At 42.9% G+C, this 26,124-nt stretch overlaps 1 protein-coding gene across 2 annotated transcripts in view; it reads right to left on the bottom strand.

Annotated features, from left to right (window-relative positions):
* Positions 1–26,124, bottom strand: part of PLXNA2 (plexin A2) — a 403,964-nt gene that overhangs the window by 135,858 nt on the left and 241,982 nt on the right. For both annotated transcript variants that reach the window (XM_081009779.1, XM_081009778.1), the window contains exons 7-9: positions 25,305–25,458; positions 23,539–23,635; positions 18,722–18,836 (exon numbers count right to left, since the gene is read on the bottom strand). In XM_081009779.1, the coding sequence (XP_080865905.1) occupies positions 18,722–18,836; positions 23,539–23,635; positions 25,305–25,458 (366 nt within the window). The remainder of the gene's footprint in view (positions 1–18,721; positions 18,837–23,538; positions 23,636–25,304; positions 25,459–26,124) is intronic.

Below are 26,124 nucleotides of genomic sequence, written 5' to 3'. Positions count from 1 at the left end.
GTTTCAATTTTCCGTTACTTTTACTCCTTTTTAAGTGCAGACGAAGACAATGGAAACAATGTATCTCTCTTATGCTAGCTGTCACCGAACGTTCTATTCGCTGTCAATGAACCTTTCAAGACACGTCGGTCTTACTAGCAGCCCGTTTCCAGGTTCGGAATGGTGGTATTTTAACTTCCTCACTCACTCCTGCAGGGATACACAATCCAAAGCCTCCCCCCTCTTCTCCTGCTACCAAGGGGGGTTTAATATTTTTTACTGATGAGAATTTAGTCCTTTACAGTAGGCTTTCCAAGACTTTAGCTTGCAGCCTCTTTGCCTCAGTCTTATTTACAAAAAGGGGAGGTGGACTTCCTGTTTTGAGCCTCCCCGTTTCGGTGCCAAATTAAGACGTTCACTCTACTCACGGGTAGTTGCTTTAAGATCAAATTGTCCACAGGAAAAAGTCAGCGCTCTCCGGCAACAGCTATGCAGCTTCGCTCTGTGGAAGAAGCAGTCGATCCGAAGCACCGCGCCGCTCACCCCACATCACTCCGGATCCCCGAAACCGGGTTTCCCCGCGAGTAGGGGAGGCACAAAAGGTGCCCGCCGAATCCCACGTTCACAGGCTTCACCCGCCTGTGATTTTTAGTGGGTCTCCGCCTTCACCGTGGCGGCCAGACCCGAATTTCCACGAGGCAAATTCCTCCCGATCAGAGGAATTCCGCCATTGCCGGTGGCGCCAACCCAGAAGTCCCAAATGTGGCTTTATCTAGGCCACCCCCTCATCAGCCTTGCTTTACACCCTTTTTTTTGCCTGGTTGGAACATAGCTTGAATGTCTTGCTGGCCTAGATGGGTGATACAGGGAGATGTGTGAGTTTGAAGGAACCAGCCTACTATACAATGGTAGAATTCACTTTCGTTGTTCTGCCTATTTTCACCTCCAGCCCCACTCACCATGGGCATTGAACCCTGGAAGGTTTCCCAGAAAGAAATGTAGCCTTTGAGCTGAAAAAATGGTTGCAACAAGGGTTAAGCTTAAAACTTTGACTTTAAATTCAAGGATTCTGAGGGGAGGTGGTGGGAGGGAAGACAGTTCACAAAAATGTTTTTCACTGCCATGTCTTTTGTGGGCTTAGCAGTACAGGCAAAGGCCTGTCCAGTAGACCACAGAGAAAGTGAGAGCAGGAAGCATGGACTTTATTCTGATCCCAAAGTATCTTCATCTAGTCATTTTGCTAGTCATCTAGTCTTTTCAGGGCCTGCAGGGGTAAAATGGCAGCTATCGGGACTCTTGGTGTCACCACTGCAGCCAGTGATAAATTCACTTCACCCTCTTTCATGCCACTCTCCCAGCAACGCAATGGCCAAAATCCTGCTCCCAATAGTGTAGCATACAAAGGCATCGGGAGAGGCATTTTGGCTCAGCTGTAATTGTAACTGGAGCAGGTGGAAGAATTACCTTAAAAAAACAAAAAACCCAAGAGAGATAGAAGGCATTTTTAAAAATGAAAACATCCATTTCAGCTAAAAACTTTGGATTATTTTCATACTTTTCCTTTGTAATATTTTTGCCAGCCTTTGCTTTCTAGCAACTGAAATGTAAAGGAAACCCAGGGTTCTTTTGTTCGGTAAAATCAAATATATAAATAAAGTTAATAGCCACAGTTTCTCAGGTACTTAGAATGAAGGGTATTTATTTTGAAATGCACGAAAAGGAAATAACTAAATCTTGCTGGGAACAGGGTTCTTCTAGCTGAGACGAATCTTTGACCTGATCCAGAAGGGCTCTTACACTTTTACCTACATGACAGCAGCAGGGAATCTTTGATCAGCCGAAAGGCCACAATCCCTCATAGGTAACCTTCTGGCGCTCTCATCCCAGTAGTGGACAAGGCCAGGGGCAAAAAGCAGACACAGCAATGGGTGTGTCTCTTACTTTGTATAGTCAGCCACAGTCTAGCTATGAAAAAAAACAAAGGTTATACATGCAAACAGACAACCATGTATGCATCTTTCTTCCAGAAAAGCAAGAGGTGTTCAAAGACACATTCCAACTAAGTTAAGAGCACTCAAGGAGGGCATGGATGAGGGCTGGTGAAGGTCTTAGGAGATTCCTGAGGGCATTTAGTACAGCACCCTGTTTTAAACAGAGGTCAGCTAGATGCTTTTGAGAAACCTATAACAAGGTAACAAGCTCTGTCCCCTCATACAACTCATATTAAGAAATATCACTTTTTTCCTTGTGAAGAACAAATTTGTCTATAGCAACCACCCACATCTATCCTTTTTTTAATGGTCTTGTGAATTTAAGCCCAAACTCTTCTGAGGCAATCTCTCTTGATGCCCTAGAACAACTTCTTATTAAGCACGGGAATAAACAAACCAGCCTGTCAACAAAGAAAACATCTCTGATTTAGACAGACAACTTATCAATCAGATAGCTAGGAAGGAATACAGCTCCTGGAAGATGATTTAGTGAATAAAAATTATGAGCAACAGACAAGTCAAAACTCCCCATTTGCTTTCTCAACCAAATTGGAGCTGCTCTAAAAATGACTGCCCCTAGAAAAGAAATCAGGAAAACAGTTTCAAAGGGTCTTTTTCAAATAAGGGTTTTTTCTATTTAGGGCTTAAACAAGTAGGGCTTTTCAAACTGACAAATATAAACTTTTGACAAATATGTTGGCTTAGCATATTAATCTGCTTTGAGAACTTCCTTTTTGATTTGTAATAATTTGTTTCATTTGTCTGGCTTCACAAACAAGAAAGCTAAAATATATAATTCATAGCACTCACAACTTTCAAAATAAATCACTCATCCAGTTACATACTGTGCCCTGAAGCATGATTTGTTAACAGCAAATGACAACACTTATATTTGCTAATTATGAAATGGAAAATTTGGGCTTCCAACATAACCATTTATGTAATACTCTGTTTCCTGGTGTCAAAATCTTTTTCCATTAAGAAACTTTTTTTTTTTAATTAAACATTATGGAGTTTGAGTTCAACCACGGAGGAGAGAAATCTCTCCACTCACATTTTGCATGGCTTGTAAAAAAAGGGGTCACAAGACACTGGAAACAGCATAAGTGTGTTTCTTCTTCCTGTGCTGTCCATGTCTCACCCTTGACTCTGTCCTCTTTTGGCCATTCCACATCAATTTTCACTAGTGCCATTGTGTGTTCACACTAGCTCCATACTTTAAAGCGATAAAATATCAAACATTAAAAACTTCCCTAAACAGGGCTGCCTTCAGATGTCTTCTAAAAGTCAAATAGTTGTTTATTTCCTTGACATCTGATGAGAGGGCGTTCCACAGGCGCCACCGCTGATAAGGCCCTCTGCCTGGTTCCCTGTAGCCTCACTTCTCGCAGTGAGGGAACCACCAGAAGGCCCTTGGAGCTGGACCTCAGTGTCTGGGCTGAATGATGGGGGTGGAGATGCTTCTTCATATATCTTTTGCAGGCTCAATTCCCAGCATCTCCAGGTAGGGCTGGATACATCTGCTGTCTGAAATCCCAGAAAGCTGAGGGCAGGTCAGTGCAGATAATATTCAACTATATGGAGCAGTGGCTGATTCAGTATAAAGCATGTGTCTGTGTTCTCGTGACCTCGTTTACTAAAGATTCCAACTTTTTGACTAGCTCAGGTGTGGATAAACGGGAAACAGATGCTTTCCTCTTTGGGAAAGCCAGAAGCTTTGTCCTGCTGCTTCATAAACTTTTTATAGGACCTCTGGTATATATTTTATTTTGTTTTTTCAAAAGGGATTTTGGGCAGATTAGTAGTAAGAAATAATTTTCAAATCCAGTTGGGGGGGAAACCACGTTGTCGCCAGGGGGGAAATGACCTTACTTTCAAGGCAGTGACTTTATGAACTGAAAGAAAATGTTTATGGCTCAAAGCATCTATGCTGAGTTCCCTCAGCCATGCTTCTGAAGAAGCTCATCTTACACAGGTGGAGTAGTACAACAGACCCAGATCTACCATTTACCTTTCCTTGGGTACTGCTGAAATCATGCTCACTGCTCACCATTACAAATAGAGATATTCTTAAGGAAGTCAAAGGATTAAAATAATTTTAGACACATGTAAACTAAGGATCAGTTGACACAATCAAGTTATTTGTGGATTTTTATTAGTGTTTTTTATTAAATTTTTATTAAAGCCTCTCTTGGAGGCTTTCTCCTCATTTCACAAATATTCAGTGCCTCTACTTTGTCATGAGGTGTCACTATAATGTTGTTTGCACAGCTAACAGAACCAAAGCAGCATCTAGTAAGTAAGTAAACATTAACTCATGCAGCAGACTAAGAGACGCTCCGTAAATATAGCCCTTATTTTATATCTTAAGGAAACTAGTACAATGGGGCTTCTTGGTACCCATTTTATACAAATCAGTAACCATGGTAGGGAACACATGCAAAGCAATTTTCAATATACGTGATCAAACCTCACATGCAATACTGATGACAGTAACAAATATACAACCATTTGCTTTTTAAAAAATTATTTTGGTTGCAAGACTTTAATAATGTCAAAAGCAGACAGAAGCTATGTGACTTACATTAGTGGAAGGCATGGTGGGGGAGCACTGCTCTTCTGAGCCCTGGTTGGTTATGTTACTGCCGTTTACTGGGAGGCATATGGAGAGGGTGATGAAGTCATGGTGCAAACACACCAGCAGGAGCACCAGACTAGCTCCTGTGGTGCATTTGCACCATGCTGACGATCCTACCCTATCCTAACTGACTGGAGTTCAGATGAGCAGCAACACCTGACCCCGCTGTCCACTACTTGTGACTAAATTCACATCCTAACTATCCATCTTACTTCCCCACATATCCTGTCAACTGTAAAGTTCCATCCTAGCTGCACATACTAAAAACTGGTTCTTCATGAGGGAGTCACTCTTGGTGGTAATGTCTGTATGAGCCTCATAACCAACCACCACTTTTGAAGATAGGCCCAGGCTCTCCTTGTATTACATGCCTGATGATGACCATGTCCGAATTCTCCACCTCCCGGGCCCAGATTGCAATTTTGTCTCCATTGGTTGGTGACTGCTCCACAGTCGTCTTCACAGTAGTCAGTGGAAGCATTTTAAGTATCATGACAATGTGATATTGTGACACGGTGACCAAAGACACTGTGGTGTGGCTGTCAATGTTGCTGTATTCTCTAGTTTCCGGTGACACTGTTGTCTTTTCTGCTTTGCTGATAAGAGTTCAAATTATAATTGTACTACAAAAGCAGGACCTATGTACCAGAAAAGTGGAACAGTGAGGGATTCCTGAAATTGACACATTTCAAAATAAAAATAAAAAATACTATCCGAAAGACTACAGATGAAGACAAAGGAAAGACAGAAACAGACTTCAGTACTAATCGGCTATCATGCACTTTTGTTGGTGGTGCTAGTCTACTGCCAGCATTGATTTTATTTCATTCATTTTGTTTTTAAGACTGCGGTCCTCAAAACATCATGAGATGAGATAGGCACCAAAATTACAGGTGTATAATTATGATCTTTTCAAGATTCAAAACATGACATTTAAGATGATCTGCTGTTTTGTTGAAATATAACAACGATTGTAATATAAAAACCCTGTAGGCAAGTCATTGTATAGCCTCAGAGTTTACGTCTTGAAAAAGAACTTCCTATGGCAAAGTGCGTGACAGTTCCCTTTCCTTTTCACCCTCAAACCAAATCTGTTGACTGTAGGGTTGGAAATGCTGCTGGCAAAAAGGATTTCTATTATTGTTACATACAAGGAGGCTATAATGGAGTTTTTCTCGTAGCAAAGGTTTCATTGGGCGAAAAATGTCACATCGGAACTATAGTGAAAGCAAAGATTCAGACAGCATGTATGCTCCACTCCAGGGAGAAGAGAGTAACTGTAGGACCTTTCTCCTGTTTGACAGATTCAGTGATTGCATTAATAAAGGCATCCAAGATGTGGAAGGATATGCTACAGGATGCAACATCACCAACTGCACAGGGCACTTGTGAGTACTGCATTGCTACTGGCCATTTTTACTGAATTTGTCAGATGAGTGAATGAAGTCACAGAACCTGTAGGGGCTTGTGCATAGCACTGGGTTTCCTTAGGAGAGACATATATTACGGAGAGCACTCTTGAGTGTTTCTATAGTGCTCTGCGATGGCTTGCTGCATATTGGGTTCTTCTTCTTTTTTTTTTTTTTTGCTTTATGGCGATTTGTTTTAAGGTTGCCGAATTCACACATGTATGTTATGCAAGGGCTTAGGTAAACAGAACTGATGTGCCAGGGTGTTAATAGAAAGAAAGAAAGAAAGAAAGAAAGAAAGAAAGAAAGAAAGAAAGAAAAAGAAAGAAAGAGAATTCTGCATGCTATGAGAGACCATCTGCTCTATTCCCCTTTTTGACTTTCCAGTTAAAATAAAATGCTTGGCCACATGAATCATTATCCTTTTCATTGGCAACAGATGATAATACTTTAAAAGTTGATGTGATGTGCTGTCTGAAGGGGGATGCAAACAAATAACATACATCACTGGACTTTGTATGAAAGTTGGGCATCTGTTCCAAAAGGATACTAGCATATTATCCAGTTAGAAAATAAGTAGAGTTGTATCAAGTCCTGGGATAGCTCAGTCGGTAGAACATCAGACTCTTAATCTCAGGGGTGTGGGTTTGAGCCCCTTGTTGGGCAAAAGCTTCCTGCATTGTAGGGGGTTGAACTAAATGACCCTTGGGTCCCTTCCAACTCTACAATTCTATGATTCTTTGAAACTGGTGTCCCTCTGCTGACCAAAGTCTTATTGATTCAGAGCAGCCTACCACCAGTGGACGAGGGACTGAAGCAATCTTCATCAATTCCCTCTTTCCACTGCAACTCCCTTGTTCTGAAGGGTGCAATCCTTTGACACAGTTTGGCTTAGCATGTTGTCCAGACTCCGGCAAACCATGAGCCTGACTTTGAATGAAATGCTAAGACAAACCATGGCTTAGCTCACTGCAGTTCCGCAGCCACAATCTCCTCTCTGGATCTCACACCCTCGGACACTGACATTAAACCATGATTTGAATTAGAAGTACATGCTAGCTGAGCCAATATGTTGCAAGTTTTCTAAAGAACGTATCAAGAAGATCATCATGGGGTATTTGAAAACATATTTTATCACAGTCACTAATGTTTGAGAATGACTTTCTAAGCAAAGAAGATTTGGAACCCAAGGGACAGGAACAAGCTCCTTATTTACAGGCTGTCTTCTCTCAAGCATCTTTGGAAGCATTAGCTAATTATGCACATTGATAAACACTAACAGAATTGGCATGTGATCTAAAACTCTGCTCTCCCTGTTCATTGTGGATGGCTTCATTGATTTTGCTAACATAATTGCTAATTTAACTGGTTGAATCCAAAGAATAATGTGATCCTTTGGAAACTTGGCATTAAAAAGCCAAAATCCAATAGAAGCCAAAGAATTTAGCTGCTGTAATCTCATATTCCTTTAAGAAATCCAACTGGTTATTGCATGTTGTTTTCTGGCCTTTGCTTTGCAAACAGACAAGCTCAGTTTTACCATGATGATTAAACATAACAAATAATTTAAAATGCAGTTCATGTCAGCCAATTTCTTTTGAGTAAATATGTCCCTTTGCACCTGCAACCTCAGCTTTATCTCATTTATGCCTTTGATTCTTGTCAATATTTTGCCCTAAAATGTGAGTCACCCTCTTGTGCTCCTTTCCCAAACACAGTGTTGGTAACTTCTCTTATCTTGTTGCAAATCTCCCCATTGCCAAGTTACTGAAACTCCACAGCTTACTTTTTTTTTTTTAATCAATCAGATTCACAGCAGGTTTTTTTTTTAAATAAAAAAACAAACAAACACAAAACGAAATGAAAACTCTTACACTACAGAGCTGCAGGAGGAAGGACAAAATCATGGAAAGTGTGTAGAAAAGCCCAATTTGTAAAAGGGAAGGATCCCAATATAATGAAGGTGTATGTGTGTACAAGTGAAACTATATAGAGGTACCTTGGTTCTCGAACTTAATCCATTCCAGGAGTCAAACGGACTCCTGAAACCGTTCAGAAACCAAGGTGTGGCTTCTGAATGGCTGCAGGAACTTCCTGCACTCAAGCAGAAGTTGCAGAAGCTGTGTTGGAAGTTCGGCTTCCGAAAAACATTCATAAACCAGAACACTTACTTTTGGGTTTGTGGCGTTCGGGAGTCAATTTGTTTGACTACTAAGCCATTTGGAAACCAAGGTACCACTGTAGTGATCATTAGGAACTTTCCCTCCTAATCTGCTCCCAGTGTACTCCGCCTCCTCCTGCAAAAAATATCTGCTTGGGGTTTCCCCCCAGCCCTCCAGGATAGATTGGAAGTGTTGTGAAGGGGTGGGCAGGGGGAGGAGAGAGAGGGAATGTTCCACTGCCAGTAAATTTTAAAATCTATTTCCCCCCCTTGAGGCTGAAATCCCTCTCCCTCAAAAAATAAAAAATACCACACACACAACAGAACTCTAGGCAATATGCAGCACAAATCTAATCAACAATAAATCATTTCCCTGACAAGCTCAGGAGAACTGGGAAAAGTTGATACTGGCTTCTTTATCCTTCTTTATAGGGAAAAAAGAGAGGAAAAATTCATTATGGAAACAAAGAGTATGACATTCTTTTTGTCACCTCTTGATGATAGCTAACAATGTAATTTGTTGACTGCTACTGGCTTAAGTTAACAGCCAGCCTAGGATAATGAAAATCAGATAATGAAAGTTCAGGGAACACAAAGTTCTTATTTTAATCCCCACCTGAAGCAGGTTTCCATCTGGGGAAATGAATAAATTTCATACGCAGAGGAAAAGTTCAGCAAAATAATTTCTACAAAATATATCTAAGATCTTGGCAGGAAAAAAAATAGATGAGCAGTCAATCAGACTACAAAACTACAATTTGAAATGCATATTTTGTAGTGGTACATATCATCTCCATGGTGTCAGATCTATGGACAGGTTTTCCCATATTTCTCTGGATGCCATCTACATAATATTCCAGAAATAACTGTTTTCTTTAAAGAAACTGTTGATGTATTTTTGCTACTCTTGGACCTTAATGAACAGCCCTCCCCCCCAATTGATCTAGGAAGCTGGCAATAAACACTGACTCTACATTGAGCAAGTGATATCTGGTTTTACGTCTGATCTCCTTCCCTCCTATCTTGATATCTAGTCTTCTGAATCTGCTCTGGTATGTTTTACACTTTTCTCTGAGGTTTCCTAAATGGCATTAGTGGCAATTATGGTAAGTAGTCCAATAGCTGAAATTGCAAAGCATTTGGCACCACAGCTTAGCTCTTTGACAAGCTGCTTTATTTTATATGTCTCCATCCAATCTTTCTTTGAATGATTAATTAGGAACTGAGCTATGTTGCAAAAACACTGCCCTATGTATCAGCAAACTCAGCTCTTGAAATGATATATAAATAAACCTTGTAGCAGGGGTGGAGGAAGGGGTGTGTGGGCCGCCTGGGGTGTCACCACTGAGGGGGGTGACAAAATGTTGGGTGGCACTCACCGCAGGGCCTGCAGCGTGCCCAAGCCACATGTCTCTCCTGGGAGAGACGCGGTGGCTTGGGTGCACGCAAGTTCCGCACTGCCCAAATGGTTCGCCTACTTCCTCCCCCCCCCAGCTGTAAAGTGGCTGAGCGGGAGGAGGCAGGCAGCCTCTGGAGGCCCCGTGGTGCACCCAGCCCCTATGGGCATTTCGTGCTGCCCCAGGCGCCTGAGCGGCCTCCTCTGCTGCTGCCTTGTAGAGCAGGAACTTCTAGATTAGGTGGTTTGCTAAATTTGAGCTGCTAGGTATTTCTGAAGTCTTTTGAACGGAGCTTGCTAAAAAACGACGAGGTCAGCATTTCTACCAAGGCAAAACAACAAGCGCTTAAAGCTACATTTGAACCTTAAAGACTGACAGACATGGAGCATAAGGATTTTGTTTTCAGCATACCTCCAGGATTGCATTCTGAATTGATATCGCTTTCTCTCCGAGGACATGAATCCCCCGCCCCAAAACCCAAACAATGTTTTGGTAGGCCACAAAAGAAAATCGCACTTCAATTGCACTGTGTGAAACTACATAAGACATTTCCCAAGAGGGATGTGCAGATGAGAACTAAATCAATGTTTTGGTTTCATGTATTACATTATTTAATTTTGCCCTAACATGAAAAAGGTAGTATAAACCCAATTTACATGATAGGAAATGTGTTAAAGAAGAGATTTTTGCATTTCCAGAAATATGGTCTCTTCAATAATTCAACAAAACATGCCGTATATTTCATGCTAACGGCACATTCATGAATTAGATTACAAATTGCGTGTGTTGTGAAGTGAAATGTTAATTAGCTCTGTTAAATGAGACAGATATTCAGGACGTTTAGGTTTTGTGCTGTACATCCTAGGTCTCCAACCTATTTGCGTTTGTGACTACAACAGGAAATTTAAGAAAGTATCATTTGCACTGCCACAAAATGGCTGCTGTAAAACTACAAATCCTACCTAGTTTAATTGTACATACACACTTCCCTTGTTCTAGACTCTTTTTGGAATTACATGTTTTGTTCTAACACAATGTCTGATTAGCTCCAGAAAAATCCCACAATATCTGGACAATAGTTATAGAGAAGTTATGACCCCAAAGCCCAGCAGTGAAGATGACACTAAGGAAAGGCTGCCATTCTACCAGCTAAGGAACCAGACTGGATCCATGGCTCTGAGTCTAATGCTGGTGATGGGGAAAGCACTGAACCTGGGAATGGCAGGCAGGTACTAGTGAAGCAGATGTCATAGCATCAGGGCTGTCATAACACAGAACTGGAGCCAAGACCCTCACAGACACCTTCCCCTGGGGGAAGGGAACTGAGTGCCTCCTACAGGATCCTACCAGTCGAACAGCTGCAAGTGCACCAGGCAGTGGGGGCCCTTGGCATCTCAAATTGCAGTGGTGCCCTGTGCAACACCAGAATCCGGTGCCCCCCATCTCTAACTTTCCATCGGATAGAATAGTTGCAGTGCAAGCTGCGGTATTCCAGAAGTTCTATGCCCAGTGTAAACAAACTGGTCATGCTCCCCTAGATCTGCCTTTGACAGCTTACTTGCCATGCTGCTTTGCCTCATGGGCTCCTTTGCAGGATCAGTACTGGGTGATATGAATTCAACCTCAATCCCAGCCCCACATTGCAAAGGTTCTGCAGCCAAGGTAGGGACAGGATCTCTGCCTCCTCCTTGCCACCTCAACAAACTCTCTCGTCTGTCTCTCTGCCATCCCACCCTACAATGTGTACACTTGCTCCCTTTCTATGGGAGCAAAAGGGATTTCATGGACTTGGTGGGCAATGAACCCACATTCACAAGAAAGAACTTAGACATGACTTCAGTTGAGAAGTAGGGAATTTCTTGTTTCAGCAGAGTATGAAGCTACAAACCATCGAAACCCATAATGCACCTAGCTGGATTTTGAAGTCTTTCCATTTCAGCCACAGAGCTACAATCTGTCTTTCAATCTTGAAGAAATGTAAAACATGTTTTGGTGGTTCAGTTCTACCCAGGAAGGAAAAAGGAATGTTGAACAGAAAAACAACACAAAAATCGCAAATGCATGTACAGGTCTTTTCATGTACATGGTTCCATGTACTGCCTAATAAATAGAGGGAAACATGCACATGAAAAGCCTTGTGGATGCATTTGCGATTTTTGTGTTGTTTTTCTGTGTTGTTTAACATAAACATGTGCCCATGTTAATATTTTGTTCATATGCAAAATCTATCAGCAAAAACTCATGAATAAGTCAGTTAACTTTTTACAAGACTTTGGACTCCAACCTCTAGTAAATAAATCTAGGCATTTAAAGATCAGGCAGATGCTTCAGTTTTTGTTGCTGCTGCTGACAATGACTATAATTACAAGAAACTTCAAAACAGGCTGAAAACACGATCAGGAATGGGGATTAGCCAGGTGATAATATTACCTAAACATTTCCACTAAAAGGAAACAGAACACACCTCCAGTTTAACCTTCCAGAGCCTGTGAATGTTCCACCTGCCTCATTCAGTGCCACCCCTGTGGAAGCAACATTATCTGTACAAACTGAACACCAAAGCAGAATGGTGATGTTCAAATTTGGGAGAACAATTGAATTTATTTTCTCCTATCTTCCCACTGGGATGAGACTAGGGGAATTATATAAATATATTCTCTGTCATCTGAAGATTTCCCCCATTTAAACTATTTTATTACCATAAATCTCACCCAAGCACAACTTTATGACAACTTTCTTTTTCTTACATAAATTGTTCATGTTATAGGGCTCATTTGAAAGTGACATCCAAGGTGAAGGTCCTTTCTTATAAGCCCTTTTCATCAGACAAATCCCTTGCTTTTATGGGTGCAGATATGTTCCATGTTCCTTTTCTTTTAATCTTAGTTAACTCCATTTCTCAAAATATTAATAAGAACAAGTATACACTAGTTTACACTAGTATACAAGTATTTAATGTTGTAGTGCATTTTTTTCAATCCCTGAAGAAAAGCAAATGGAAACTACATCCTAGAAGTCTTGTTTGACCACCTATGGATTGCTATGACAGTGGCCCAAGTTCATTTCTTCCAGTCTCCATTAAATGGCATGTCTGCTCTCTGCTTAAATGTAGATCTGTTAGCATCAAGGGTTTCCTTGATTCCAGTGACTCTGTTACAATAAAATGATTTCCCTCCCTAAGTGCTATCACTGAAAACAATGTGGGGATCTTAGATTCAAGCTGGGTTCACTGCTGTTTAATTTATCAACAGAGATGGCAAGTCTCTAGGCCACACTCCAATCTCAAACTGCGTCTTCTCTTGATGCTGAGCTTCATGTTAACTTTGAATTCATGGTGAGAATACACTGCTTCTATTTCCACTTTCCAAGCCAGTGTTTGTATATTCACAGTAGTCCACCTTCCCTACATTTTTATTTTTATTTCTCTGGTGTTTCTTTTGAGCTGTGGGAGAATCGCCTGAACAGAAGACATTCATAGGCAAAAAAATATAATTGGGTTGCTGCCCATGTGCAGGAATTAAATAACAACCCAGAAATTGGATGAAACATTAAGACATGCATGATATCATTGCTATCCTATGTTGGGTCATAAAAGACTTGGATCCATTATTTGAAGGAATGCCTTTCCTTATATCACCCTGATGTCTTATAGTTCCATCAGGGACACGGGTGGTGCTGTAACCTCAACTACTGAGCCTCTTGAGTTTGTCAGTTGGAAGGTTTGCAGTTTGAATTTATGTGACAGGGTAAGCTCCCGTTGCTCTGTCTCAGCTTCTGCCAACCTAGCAGTTTGAAAGCACACCAGTGCAAGTAGATAAATAGGTACCGTTGCAACGGGAAGGTAAACAACATTTCTGTGCACTCTGGCACTCATCATGGTCCTCCATGCGCCAGTAGCAGTTTAGTCATGCTGGCTACATGACTTGGAAAGCTGTCTGTGGACAAACGCCAGCTCCCTCGGTCTGAAAAGTGAGGCGAACATTGCACCCCACTGTTGCCTTTGACTGGACTTAACAGTCCAGGGGTCCTTTACCTTACCTTATAGTTCCACCACATAAGATAGAACTTTTTCTGTGGTGGTACATTGGCTGGGAAATTTCTTCCCCAAGATATAGCTGCTACTGACATTGCTTATTTTGGGGCGCTGCCTAAAAATACATTTTCACCAAGGCTTTTGTAGGGAGCTGTTTAGTTAGTTCAATTATGCATTAATATTTATCCTAATGTCTCTATATAATAAAAATGTTAATGTCATCACACAAGCCGCCATTGGAGGTTTTGGAGTGCCTCAACACAATCCTGGATTTGCGTGAAATCAGGGTTGGAGAGAAGGCAAAAGACAAGGCAGCTTGCACAACAGCAGTGGTCATGGCTTAGGAGCAAAAAGGGATGGACAATGAGAGGGGGAAGTGGTTTAAAACAATGGCAGAAGTTAAAAAGTCAGTAAAAGAGGGAGCTGAGAGGGAAATGGTGGATTTAAACAAAGTCAGAGGTTTGAGTAAAATACTATGGAATTTTTGATGGCTCTGCATCCTTTATCTTTACATGAAGTAGCTGGAATGGAAGAGGGAGATTTGAGTACAGCAAATAGAGAGGGACACTGAAAAGGGAAAAAAACTGGCTGCTTCAAACAATGGCAGAAATTTGAGTAAAGTGAGGGTGCAGCAACACTGAGAAGAAAATAGGGGGTGTTAAATTTTCTCTTGTGGCTATTTTATATTGCCATTTGTTCTTAAATTCTTCAACCTTATATTGTAAGCTGCCTTGCGGATGCTTGATGGAAAGGTAGGCTAGAAATGTTTCTGTCAACAAATATTGTGACAACTGATTCACACAAGATGAATTATACTGTTGTCAGTGAATCCCTCAGACAAATTATGTATTTCACTTCCTTGATGCCATGGCGGGTTGGTTTGCACAGGCATAAGTGCACTGTTGTTTAACTGTGCTAAAGATTAATTCTGCCAAAGTGCAAACAGTAAAAGAAGCCAAGCAGTGCAAATTTACTTGAGTGATTGTAAACTATAGTTCTGCCTCCGAGCATTAACAGGAAACAAAGTGGAGAAACATGAAAGTGCCACTTTTTCAGTCATTTTGCAAAGTATAACCTTACTTTAAAGGCTTCAGGTTGCCTTCACACTGGCACAAACAAGCAATTGCTAGCAACATGTCATGGTTCTTACCATAGGTTAACATCTGACAAAGGGTATGATTTTAACCTTTCAGAACAGATGTGTTAACTAATGCATTAAAATGGTTGTGGAGGCAGGATGCTGCACTTACATCCTGATACTGAGCTGCAGTCGGCAAGTATCCATGTGGGAGACTGTGCATATACTTCTTTCTTTGACAGAAAGTAGTTTGATTGAAATATTATCATTTTTGCTTTGCTTCCAAAGGGCAATGCATCTTCTGTTAACAACGTCTATTTGTGTGTGAATATTCTGCTAATATATTAAGGCAGATGTAAGAACAGCTTTGCTAACAGGATGGTGCTGAAAATAGAAACCTTACAGAGACCCCCCCCCTCCATATTACTATCTACAAAGTGGCTTTTGCAACAGAATAACTGGATTACACTTTTGTTCTGACAAACAGCATTTTATTTTCTTCAGAGAGACTAAGCAAATTAGACTGCTGAGCTAGTTGGGTCAGTGTAAGCACATAAGCATGTGGAGCAAAGAGGAACAGTGTTTCATTTGTGTCATCATGGCTATGCTGAGCAAAGAGGAACAGCATAACAGCATAGTTTGCTCAACATAAGCTAACGAAAGAGTGCTTAACAGAAGTTCTGCCAGCTATAAAGGACAGGCAGGAAGTGACAGGCAGAATTTCCAAGCACCTTGGTTTCCCCAAACTAGGTCCTAGAAATATATTTTTAATAGGTAACAAAAATTAGCATGCTTCTGCAGCCCTCAGGACTTTCCACATTGACAGACTTTTAGGATACTTTAGCACAATGTGAAAATGGCCCTTTGGAATGTCTTGCTCAAAACCATGAAGAGGTTTTGCAATAGCAATTAGAAAAGACACAGAGCCAGAATTCCCTCTGGATTTGGATTTCCAGCTGTGCCACTCATTCGCTTCCTTTTCCTGGTCTAGACAAATCCTGTTTCTCTCCCTCCCTCCCACTGGGGGTAGTAAGAGAAACCTACAAAAGAGGGGAACTTTGACATCACTGCCTTCAAAGTGCAGAAACCGAATTCCAAAGTTGAGCAAAGGGAATGCAGGCAACCTCACCAGATAGGAAGGAAAATCCATCCTCACTAGAGCACAGGAAAAATAAAAGATAACAGCTCCCTCTTGCCAGTTTGGAAAGATGCTTCTTCCTTTGTATCAAGCTATTTAAAGCTTTTGCTTTGTCTCCAGAGTTGAGAACCCCTCGAGTGTCTTCTCTCACTTCTGATGAAACACTTAAAAGTTCAAACAGTATAAGCCACCTGGTGTCACTTTTGGTTAAAGGCAGAAGCGAGGCAGTGGCGGCTTCCAATCATGTATGCCTGTCCGTTGCCAAGCCCTGCTCATGTATATACATATATTATGTCTAGTTTTATGTTACCTATTTCCTGGCATCTTCTCTAACCTGGAAGGCACACATGTTGTTTCAGCTTGATGCTTTTTTTGTTGATGCAGCATGGAGCATCATTACTTGATAAGAAGAAAGGAAACTTGATGGTCCCTTTTATTGCTGAACATTTTTCCCCTCTTCAATCTCATTTCCTTGCTGGTCAGGCTCTATATGAGGCTGAATGACAACCACTTATTCCTGTTTGCAATGTCAAATATATGTGAGGTTTTCAACCAAAATGTAGACGCTCTCCACCTCCAATGTTTTAAAAATGCTGATGGCTTAATGTTCTTAATGTCAGAAGGGAAATGAAAGTGTTCCCTTGATCTCATGGATAGTATCCTGTCCCTCATTCCTCCCTCAAATACTCACTCTTCTCAGCTAGAAGGGTATAGCACTTCTTCAGCACAGCCCTCAAATAATCTCCATCCATAACAAGACCTGAACATCATTACTCTAATAACAAGACCTACAAAACAGGCCCTTTCAGGTTCAACTGCTTTCGGCCAGAGAATGACCAACAACTCAAAAGGTCATGCAGCTGCCAAATTTCAATGAGACACTTTCCCTAATAAATAGAACAACCTGTGAATCTCAGGTCCAGCATCAGGACCTGACATCCTTTGGCAGCTGATAGGGCCTCAGATCTCTAGCAAAACCCAACACTAATGCTTAGACCCTCTCAGTATGTCGGGATTAAGGGATAACCTAGGAAGTAGAACCAGAAGTAAGCCAGAAGTCAGGACTGAAGAGCAACTAAATAATAAAGGAACAATCAAATGCTCAGGAAGATCTTGTTGCTTGGGAAAAACTAATGGGAATAAGAAGGTGCCTCAGGTGCTTCCTGTCCAGGAGGTTCCACTAGTCAGCTTTGGAGGGATCAGTCTTGGGGCAGAGTATACTAAACTACCTTAGGCAGATGCTGCAATGTGAAGTTCAGTAGCCTGCCACGTGGGGCAGCTGCACAGAGACCCAAAGGTTAAGCATGGTAGCTCTTAAAACTGTTAGCAATCATAAGTCATAACTGCCTTTAAAAAGAATCTTATATTTATCATGCTTTAATTTTCACTCTTTCTCAGCAGCCTCGGAAGCCTGTTAGGCAAAAAGCTGGTACAGATAGACAGATGATAGATAGAGTATGTTCCCACCATATTGCTAGCAAACAGATGAGAGGGGAGCTTCCTCTTAGAGGAGGACATATTTGGTTGAGCTGGTGTGCCTGGGTATGCTATTCCCTGCAGCAAGGATAGCCACCTGGCTGCACTTTTTCTCTTGCCCTTTACTCAGCCCCTTCTTAGGGGCAAAGGATGCTGCCTTATATGGGGTCAGGCCATTGATATTGACTAGCAGGGGCTCTTCAAGGACCCAGTCCTACCTGGAAATGCCAGAGATGGAACCAGGGACCTTCTGCATGCAAAGCAGAGGCTCAGCCACTCAGCTATGGCCCTTCCCTATAAATGTGGGAGCAGACCTTCAAACCTGTGCTTCAGGGTGTTCATGTTTACGATTACATAGTTTCAGCCTAGAGACAAACAGCAGATATCCATAACATGAATCCACACCACTACAGTCGTACCCTGGGTCCCGAATGCCTTGGTACTCAAGACATTTTGGCTCCCAAACGCCGCAAACCCAGAAGTGAGTGTTCCGGTTTGTGAACGTTCTTTGGAACCCTAACATCTGATGGGGCTTCTGTGGCTTCCAATTGGCTGCAGGAGCTTTCTGAAGCAAATCAGAAGCCGCGCTTTGGTTTCCAAATGTTTTGGAAGTCGAATGGACTTCCGGAACGGATTCTGCTCGACTTCCAAGGTACAACTGTATTCACAAGTATGTTTATATTTACAGATAGGTTAGTACATTTGGGTTAACATCAATCACAATTCAAGTAAAAACATTGATAAGAAACAATGTATCTAAAATTTCTCTCCATCGCTCACAGAAGATGAAGCATACAACAGTTTTACCTTCTCTCTAAACTACTCTGCACCAATTACTCTGTAAAGCCTGTTATTGCCAGTTCTGTGACTGAGCTATCATGTCAGAAGTACACATTGTAAACATATATGCACTGCATGGTTGTGACAATTCATGTAAAGTGGTGGAATCCTGCCAGCTATGAATGGATAAACCCCATTTATTTCTCTGAGATTTATGCTTGAATAAGCAGATGGTACATTGCCGCCTAAAGTTACAGAACCCAATTTTTGCTAGAATAGAAGATGATAGGGATCATTATCTTTTGCATCAATCAAATAGGTGCTATTTACCATGCTTCCAATAGAGAGAATTTTTCACAAGCCTTCTGCTTATAAATATACATCCATCTTTGACTTGAGTCATGCTATGCACCTGAGTAGTCCCGCACCTTCCATTTACTTTTAGCCCGCCTACTCCTGGTGCTGAAATGAGCTCATCAACCAAACTACTCACCTTTACTTTTCACCTTGGGAAATCTTGAGACTTTATTTCAGGGGTGGGGATGGAAGGAGGGGGGAAAAGAGTCAGGCACCATCATGAAGATAACATCTAAGAACTGCACTCAAAGGTGCTGCCTAGTCTTTAAATCCAGTATTCATACCTCAGAGACATTGATCCTCCCCTCTTGAAACGAACACGTTGTGGGATCATGAGTGCAGAGGTTTCGATATTTACACCAGTGGCAACGAAAAGCACTGTTCACACAAGACAGGCACCTGCCAAGAAAGGAATAAAGGACCTCTAGGTTTCAGTCTGGGCAAGTGTGTTTATTATTGACAAATGTATAATTATTACCGAAGAGCCAGTTAATGATACTATTGACATATCAACAAAATTTATGGATGACAGAAAGCTCATTAAACATTTACACATTTGGTTAACATAATTAACCCTTAAATATGATTTACTAGGTGAATATTTATTACATTCTTGTGTCCATGATATTGCCAGTTTTGTGCCTTTTTCATTTTTAATGTCAGCCTTGACTGCCAAATGTCTTTCTTCCTTGCTTCTAGCAAGTGTCAAAATTTAAAATCAACAGATGGGCAGTGGGATTGCAGAATAATGTGAAATTATCTAAATAAAACTTAAGAATTAAGAAAAATTAATGTTTCTGCACTGCAGGCCTATGCTGACAGGCCTACGCCAATGATAGGACGCAATAGTAATACAGTGGTAGCTCAGTTTAAGAACAGTCCTGTTTACAAACGATTCGGTTTACGAACTCCGCAAAACCGGAAGCAGTGTCCCAGTTTGCAAACTTTACCTCAGTCTAAGAACCGAATCCGAACAGTGGAAGGGCACCGGCGGTGGGAGGCCTCATTACGGAAAGCAAGCCTCGGTTTAAGAACAGTTTCGGTTTAAGAATGGACTTCCGTAACGGATTAAGTTCGTAAACCAAGGTACCACTGTACTTAGCATTTATATTGCACTTTCTAAGTGTTCAAAGTGCTTCACATACATAATCTCAGTAAACATTACAACAACCCAGTAAGGTAGGTTAGTATTATTAGCTCCATACTGCAGTGCAGGACTGAGTCAGAGGGAATAGCGACTTGCCTAAGGCATCCTAGAGTGTTCAACCTCTGATCCATGACTGATCCATGTAAGGTAAATTGCAATTTCAAGGCTAGCCTTCATGTGAAAGCTACTGCTGCACGTAGAAGAAGGAAAACCATGCCAAAATAATTTGAGTCAAATTATTTTTGGCCCACAATGACTATCTTCCCTTCCCTTAACTTTGCAGAGCTTAGGTTTGCATAACTCAAAATTAAGAGTGGTCAATTTCACTGTTTGTGTACTGAGGGTTTTTCTCTACGGTTGTAGTATCAGAGCTGAAAGTTTACAATGTGGCCAAATGGTTTGGAATACAATTAAGTATTCACACAGGGGGAAAAATAATTCTGTCCCAGGTCTCTGCTGGTGGCAGATTGGTATAAATTTGCCTTCTGTCTTGAGAGTTACAGGTTCATGTAGCTCCAGATGGGCATTGTGCTGGCAAGCCACTTACAGTGGTGCCCCGCAAGACGAACGCCTCGCAAGACGGAAAACCCGCTAGACGAAAGGGTTTTCCGTTTTGGAGGCGCTTCGCAAAACGAATTTCCCTATGGGCTTGCTTCGCAAGACGACAGCCCATAGGGAAATCTCAGGGACAGCGGGGAAGCGCAGCGCGTCTTCCCCACTGTCCTCGGACCTCCTCCGAAGCCTGGCGGCTGGGCGGGGACACCTCCTCCCGCCGCCGCCGGGCTTCGGAAGGCTCCTCCGAAGCCGGGCGGGGGGGGGGACCTGCCCCCGCCGCCCGGCTTCCGAACAGTGCTCCGAAGCCGGGCGGGGGGAGGGAAGACCTGCCGCCGCCGCCTGGCTTCGCAACGGTGCTCCGAAGCCGGGCGGTGGGGAGGGAAGACCTCCCCCCGCCGCCCGGCTTCTGAACGGTGCTCCGAAGCCGGGCGGGGGGGAGGGAAGACCTGCCGCCGCCGCCCGGCTTCGGAACGGTGCTCCGAAGCCGGGCGGGGGGAGGGAAGACCTGCCGCCGCCGCCCGGCTTCGCAACGGTGCTCCGAAGCCGGGCGGTGGGGAGGGAAGACCTCCCCCCGCCGCCCGGCTTCTGAACGGTGCTCCGAAGCCGGGCGGGGGGGAGGGAAGACCTGCCGCCGCCGCCCGGCTTCGGAACGGTGCTCCGAAGCCGGGCCGGGGGGAGGGAAGACCTGCCGCCGCCGCCTGGCTTAGGAACGGTGCTCCGAAGCCGGGCCGGGGGGAGGGAAGACCTTCTGAAGGCGGGCGGGGCGAAAGTCTTTGCTCCCCCCTGCCTGCCTGTCCCAGACGGCTTTTGAAGGCAGGGGGGAGCAAAGACTTTCGCCCCCCGCCCGCCTTCAGAAGAGGTCCAGGACCTCTTCTGAAGGCTGGCGGGGGGCAAAAGTCTTTGTCCCCCCTGCCTGCCTTCCCAGGGGCTTTTAAATCGCCCCGGACAGCGGAGAAGTCCTCCGCTGTCCGGGGCGATTTTAAAATGCCGCCCGCCAGCATTTTAAGATCGCCCGGACAGCGGAGAAGTCCTCCGCTGTCCCGGGGTTTTTTAAAATGCTGGGGGTGGGAAGAAAAGCCCTTGCCCCCCCCCAGCCTTCAGAAGAGGTCCGGGGGCAGACTGTCCCCGGACCTGGTCTGAAGGCGGTTTCCCTAGGAACGCATTAATTGATTTTCAATGCATTCCTATGGGAAACCGTGCATCGCAAGACGAAAAACTCGCAAGACGAAGAGACTTGCGGAACGAATTAATTTCGTCTTGCGAGGCACCACTGTACCTGGAAAGTTTCTGTCTATAACTGGTATGTGACAGCACGAGCAATAGTTTAATGCCATCTAGTGGGTCAGCTAGAGCTCAAGCAAAGACAGCTATGATTGCTTCAGAATCTGCCCAGGGCTTTGGTTAGCCTCTGCAATGCATGCAATTTTTCTTTGCCTGTCACTGAGATGGTGTTTTTATCCAATTTTTGCCTTGGGATATTTTGAGAGCAGCTGCTCCCAAAGGGACAAACTTCTAAACAGCATTTGAATCATGAGCATTTCTGCTTCTAGCACACAGAAGAGCCATTTCTTCTATTTCTAATAATAAACAACGTGGGAGAAAAGGGAGAAGTTTATATTTTCAGAGGCCAACAGCATCTGTGTGGTGTAAGAGTTCAATTCCTCATGCTAATTTCCCCATTTCATGGCACTGAATCCTTTGGTTCTGTTTTCCCATAGCAAGCAATGGCAATGGAACAGACAATCAGAGGTTGTTTCTTTTAGGCCAGTATGGACAGGCAGATATTTTTAATGTCAGCATGATCTATTAGTCTCTCTGTTACCACTGAGAAAACTAATTTAATCTAAAAAGCTAATATGAGTTATGAGGAATTTCACCACCTCACAAACAGAAGATACTTCAATGCCAAGCTAGAGAGTGTGGGCAGCTCCCTCCACCCCACCCCTTACTGTGCTAAAACACACATTAACCATCTTCTTCCATCTTATATTCTCAATTGTAATTGCCTTTTGATTCCTCTGTAATGACCTTAATAGCTAAGGAAGCTTATTCTAATCATACAAATGCAAATCTGAGTGGGGTAGGAATATTAAGCAGTATGAGCATATTTAATTACTCATTTATTTGACCCATTTCTCTCCCCCTTTCTCAGATTGGCAGGGATCTGTGTGGCGCCTGCTTTTCAGCTCCCATTTCCAGGATCGAAATGCAGCTTTCTTCACTTAGCATATCAGTTCTAAGATGAAGGGTTGGCTATTCCCATTGTCAAACATGAACATGCCTGTTTCCAGTGCCAGCAGCTCCATTAGGGCAAATGGGGCTCTGCCTCACTAACCTCACTGTGTTGTCAGCCATCCCTTACCTGCCTGCCTTCTCACTTACAACCACTGGCTGTCAGCTTCCTTTTCCTTAGTCTCAGTGGTGCCCTAGGAGAATGGGGGCAAAACTCTGCTTGCCATTGGCTCTTTCTCTACCTGCTGTTGGCCTCTTTGCCTTCCGCTGGAGCAGTCTGGAATTTCAGTTTGGATTTCCCCCCTCATGACTCCCACCTCTCTCCCAGTTTAGGACAGCTATTGTTTCATAGAATTCCTGCTTCCCTGCCAGCTTGACCACTTTCCCAACTCTTAGTTATGCTAAGTTTATGGAATCACTTTGGATGCCTGAATGACAAGCCTAGCTTGCTCGAATATCACTGGTGAGCAATCATTCTGATGAACTGCTCACCTCTTTTGGGGAGAGATGGGTTAACATCAAGCTTGTGGGTTACAGTAATTAAGGAAAGCAGGACTTGGGTTCAGGATCTTCAAAACCAACAGCTAGTATATAAGGGCTTAACGTGAGACGTATCAATAGTTGCACAAGCAGAATACCACAAAATTTGATTTATTGGTTTTATTTATTTTGTCTGTTTACAGAACCGCCTCCCTCACAAAAATGCTTGAGGCAGCTTATAATGATTTACACCTTCATGCTATGAGAATGTTATATTGGCCTGTCATTAGTATCTAATCATTTCTATACTTCCATTAGTGACAAGATAATCAAGTTGTGCTTATAATATATGGGTACAACTAAAAATAAATAAATAGTTTTCCTGACACACTCGAGAAATAATTGTTCTGCCTAGTGTAGATGGTGGTGAATATTGTTGTCAGGGCACCTTTATCCATCTTATCTTGGTCTTCAAGTCTAATGTTTGACACAGGCTGCAATCTTATACTCACCTACCTAGGAGTAAGCTCCACAGAACCCAGTGGGGCTTGTTTCTGAATAGATAGAGATATAGGTCTGCACAGACAGAGACTTTTCCTGTGCTGAGAAACCTTTATAGTACAGATCTAGCATTATTGCTAAAGCCTTCAGGTTCTGATAGATAAGGAAGAAGAAAGGGTGTCTTACAGCTGGTGGGCACTGCAGTTGTAGAACTTGAACTCTGTGCTGACAAACATCTTGCCTGTCTCTCTGGATTTCAGAAGCAGCTCTATCCCAAACCAATCTGGAGAAAGAAAGAGTAGATAATTGAAACATAATGATATAATATTTCAGATTCCTCATATATCATTCAGTATCTTTGGGGCATCTTTCCTCCATCTTCCTGGACTTGAGTTGCAAGCAAGTTTGCTTCCCCACAACTCCAGTGAGATCCTTGCAACTTTTTCTTTCTAACTTGGATGTGGCAAACATAATTCAGAGCTTCAAAGCCAAACAGAAGGCTTTTATCTTCAGCTGTGACAGTGTGCAGTGACCTGCCTCCTGCTCTAAAAGGATACTGGGTCACATCCCACTGGTGCTTTACCACTGGATCCCTAATGCCTTCCAGATACTGATAAATGGCACTCTTCTGAACAATAAAACCTTAAAACGACTGAACTGTGCATACCTAAGAAACCACTTCTTCTCTTGTGTCCTGTCACCATCTCTCAAGGCCTGATACTCACATGGGGAAGGGCTGTGGCTAATTCGTAGAGCATCTGTGTTGCATGCAGTGGGTCCCTGGCATTTCCAGAAAGGTCTGGGGATGTGTGTGTTTTTGTCTGAAACCCTGGAGTGCCACCGATAGTCAGTGGGGACAATACTGAACTAGATGGACCAATGATCTGACTTGGTATAAGGCAGCCTTCCTATCCACTAGGGCTATGTGAAAAGCAGAGGGCCATGCAGAAGAATACCAGGCTGCACCTTTTCTACATGATAACTCAGTTTCCCAAGGATAATGCTGACAAGACAGGTTGCACTGCTGCATGGTCCAGGGGCTTCTCATGTTATCCCAATGCTGTAAGAAGTGCCATTGATGCTGAAACTCCCACAACATTGGGATAACACAAATACCGTGCCTAAGACTGACAGGTCGTGCTTTCCTGATTATTTCACATACGTTCCAGGTACTTATTAGAAGGATATGAACAAAGGTGTGCATAATGCTTCCAATACTTTATGGAAATGTATTCCTCTGATGGCTCCAAAGTCAGCATTAAAGGGGGAGGAGATGAAATCACCAGAAAAATGAATATGCTAGTTGAACTGCAACAGGAGTTTGTGCTGAGCCCTGTTCAGAACTTTCAGGGCTGCCTGGATTTATGTGCATATTCATTAAGTGTTTTCTGCATATAAAACAGATAAGAAGAAAGTATGGATATTTGGAAATCAGCCAATGAGAAAACAAGTTTGAAACAATGAGCTGTTTGGTAACTGTGTATGTCAGAGAGAGTTTGACAGCCATGGCATTAGCAAAGCAACAGCCCAAAAATTAGAAGACTTCTCCACCCACTCATGGTGACTGAGTCATACTTCAGAGTGTGAATAACACCCACACTACCTCCTTTCTGGCCCGCCTCAGATAACAAAAGACTGAGACCCCTAATGATGCGGAGCCCGGAAAGCAGATGGCTTGGAGACTGACTTTTAAATTTGTGTGGTACATAAATTTGGGTAGAATTACACTACTGGGAAGCCAGGTTTGTGGATGATATCCCTTTCTTGCCTGCTCTTGGGAAAAATAACTTTATCCACACATCACTGCAGGGGAAGGCAGGAGTGCAGGCCTAAATCTAAATCTAGTCAAGCCTACCAGCCGTCCAGCTCCTGTCCTTTTGTGCCACAAATTCCTGCAGTGTGTATGATGGGTTGCCCGCCTATATTGTACCTCAAATCATAAGCCAGCTCACCTTGGTCCACAGGTATGGCAGGAACATCTTTTGATGCTGGTGAAATGCATACAATTTGGTTGCCCAAAACTTGGCCTTCAACTTCAGTGAGGTTTCCAAATACGCAAGTGATACCAGTCGACAGGTCAGGTGCGTCTCTCACCAGCAAGCTGAGCTACAACAAAACAAAACAAAACAAAAAAGCAGAAAGGGAAAGAGATCACCACCTGTCATTGCATAAGAGAGAAGGGAAAGGGAAAGTGGGACATTTATTCTCTTTCTTTCTCAAAGAGATGAGAAGCAAAGATGCAGGCTGCTCTTCAACTGTTTCCAAAATCACTAGTTAGCATCTAGTTGCTCCACAGACCTGAAGAGTCATAATACCAGCAGGTAGAGGTGGAATTGACTATTTTCTCACAGCCTAACAGTTCAAATCTTTTAATAAAATCGCAAGCACCTCAGGTTTCAACCAGGGGAACTTTTGTGCACTTGCCATTTGACAATATAATGAGGTTATATTTTCCATTCAAAATGAGTGATTGATCAGCCAATCATATCTGCTTAGGGCCTATTCCCATTAACCGCTCAGGTCCCAGTATACAACAAGCACATTTTTGTTGGCCAACCACTGGTGACACACAGCAAGGTTATAGAACAGATGCCAATGCTACACACAGAATTCAGCAAGGATTGGTTCTTTATCCACCAGTGGGAACACTCCAGAAGCCAAACTCACAGTGGCCTGTAAAAAGACAATTATCACTGAGTTGCATGCGGCTGCTTCAGAGCTATAGCACCAGCAGCTGAACATGAACAGAGAATGATTCGAACTGCAGCTTCC

The sequence above is a fragment of the Podarcis pityusensis genome (genome assembly GCF_964106645.2).
Source record: "Podarcis pityusensis genome assembly, chromosome: 6".
NCBI classification, from domain to species: Eukaryota; Metazoa; Chordata; class Lepidosauria; order Squamata; family Lacertidae; genus Podarcis; species Podarcis pityusensis.
This window is presented reverse-complemented; position numbering and strand designations above follow the sequence as displayed.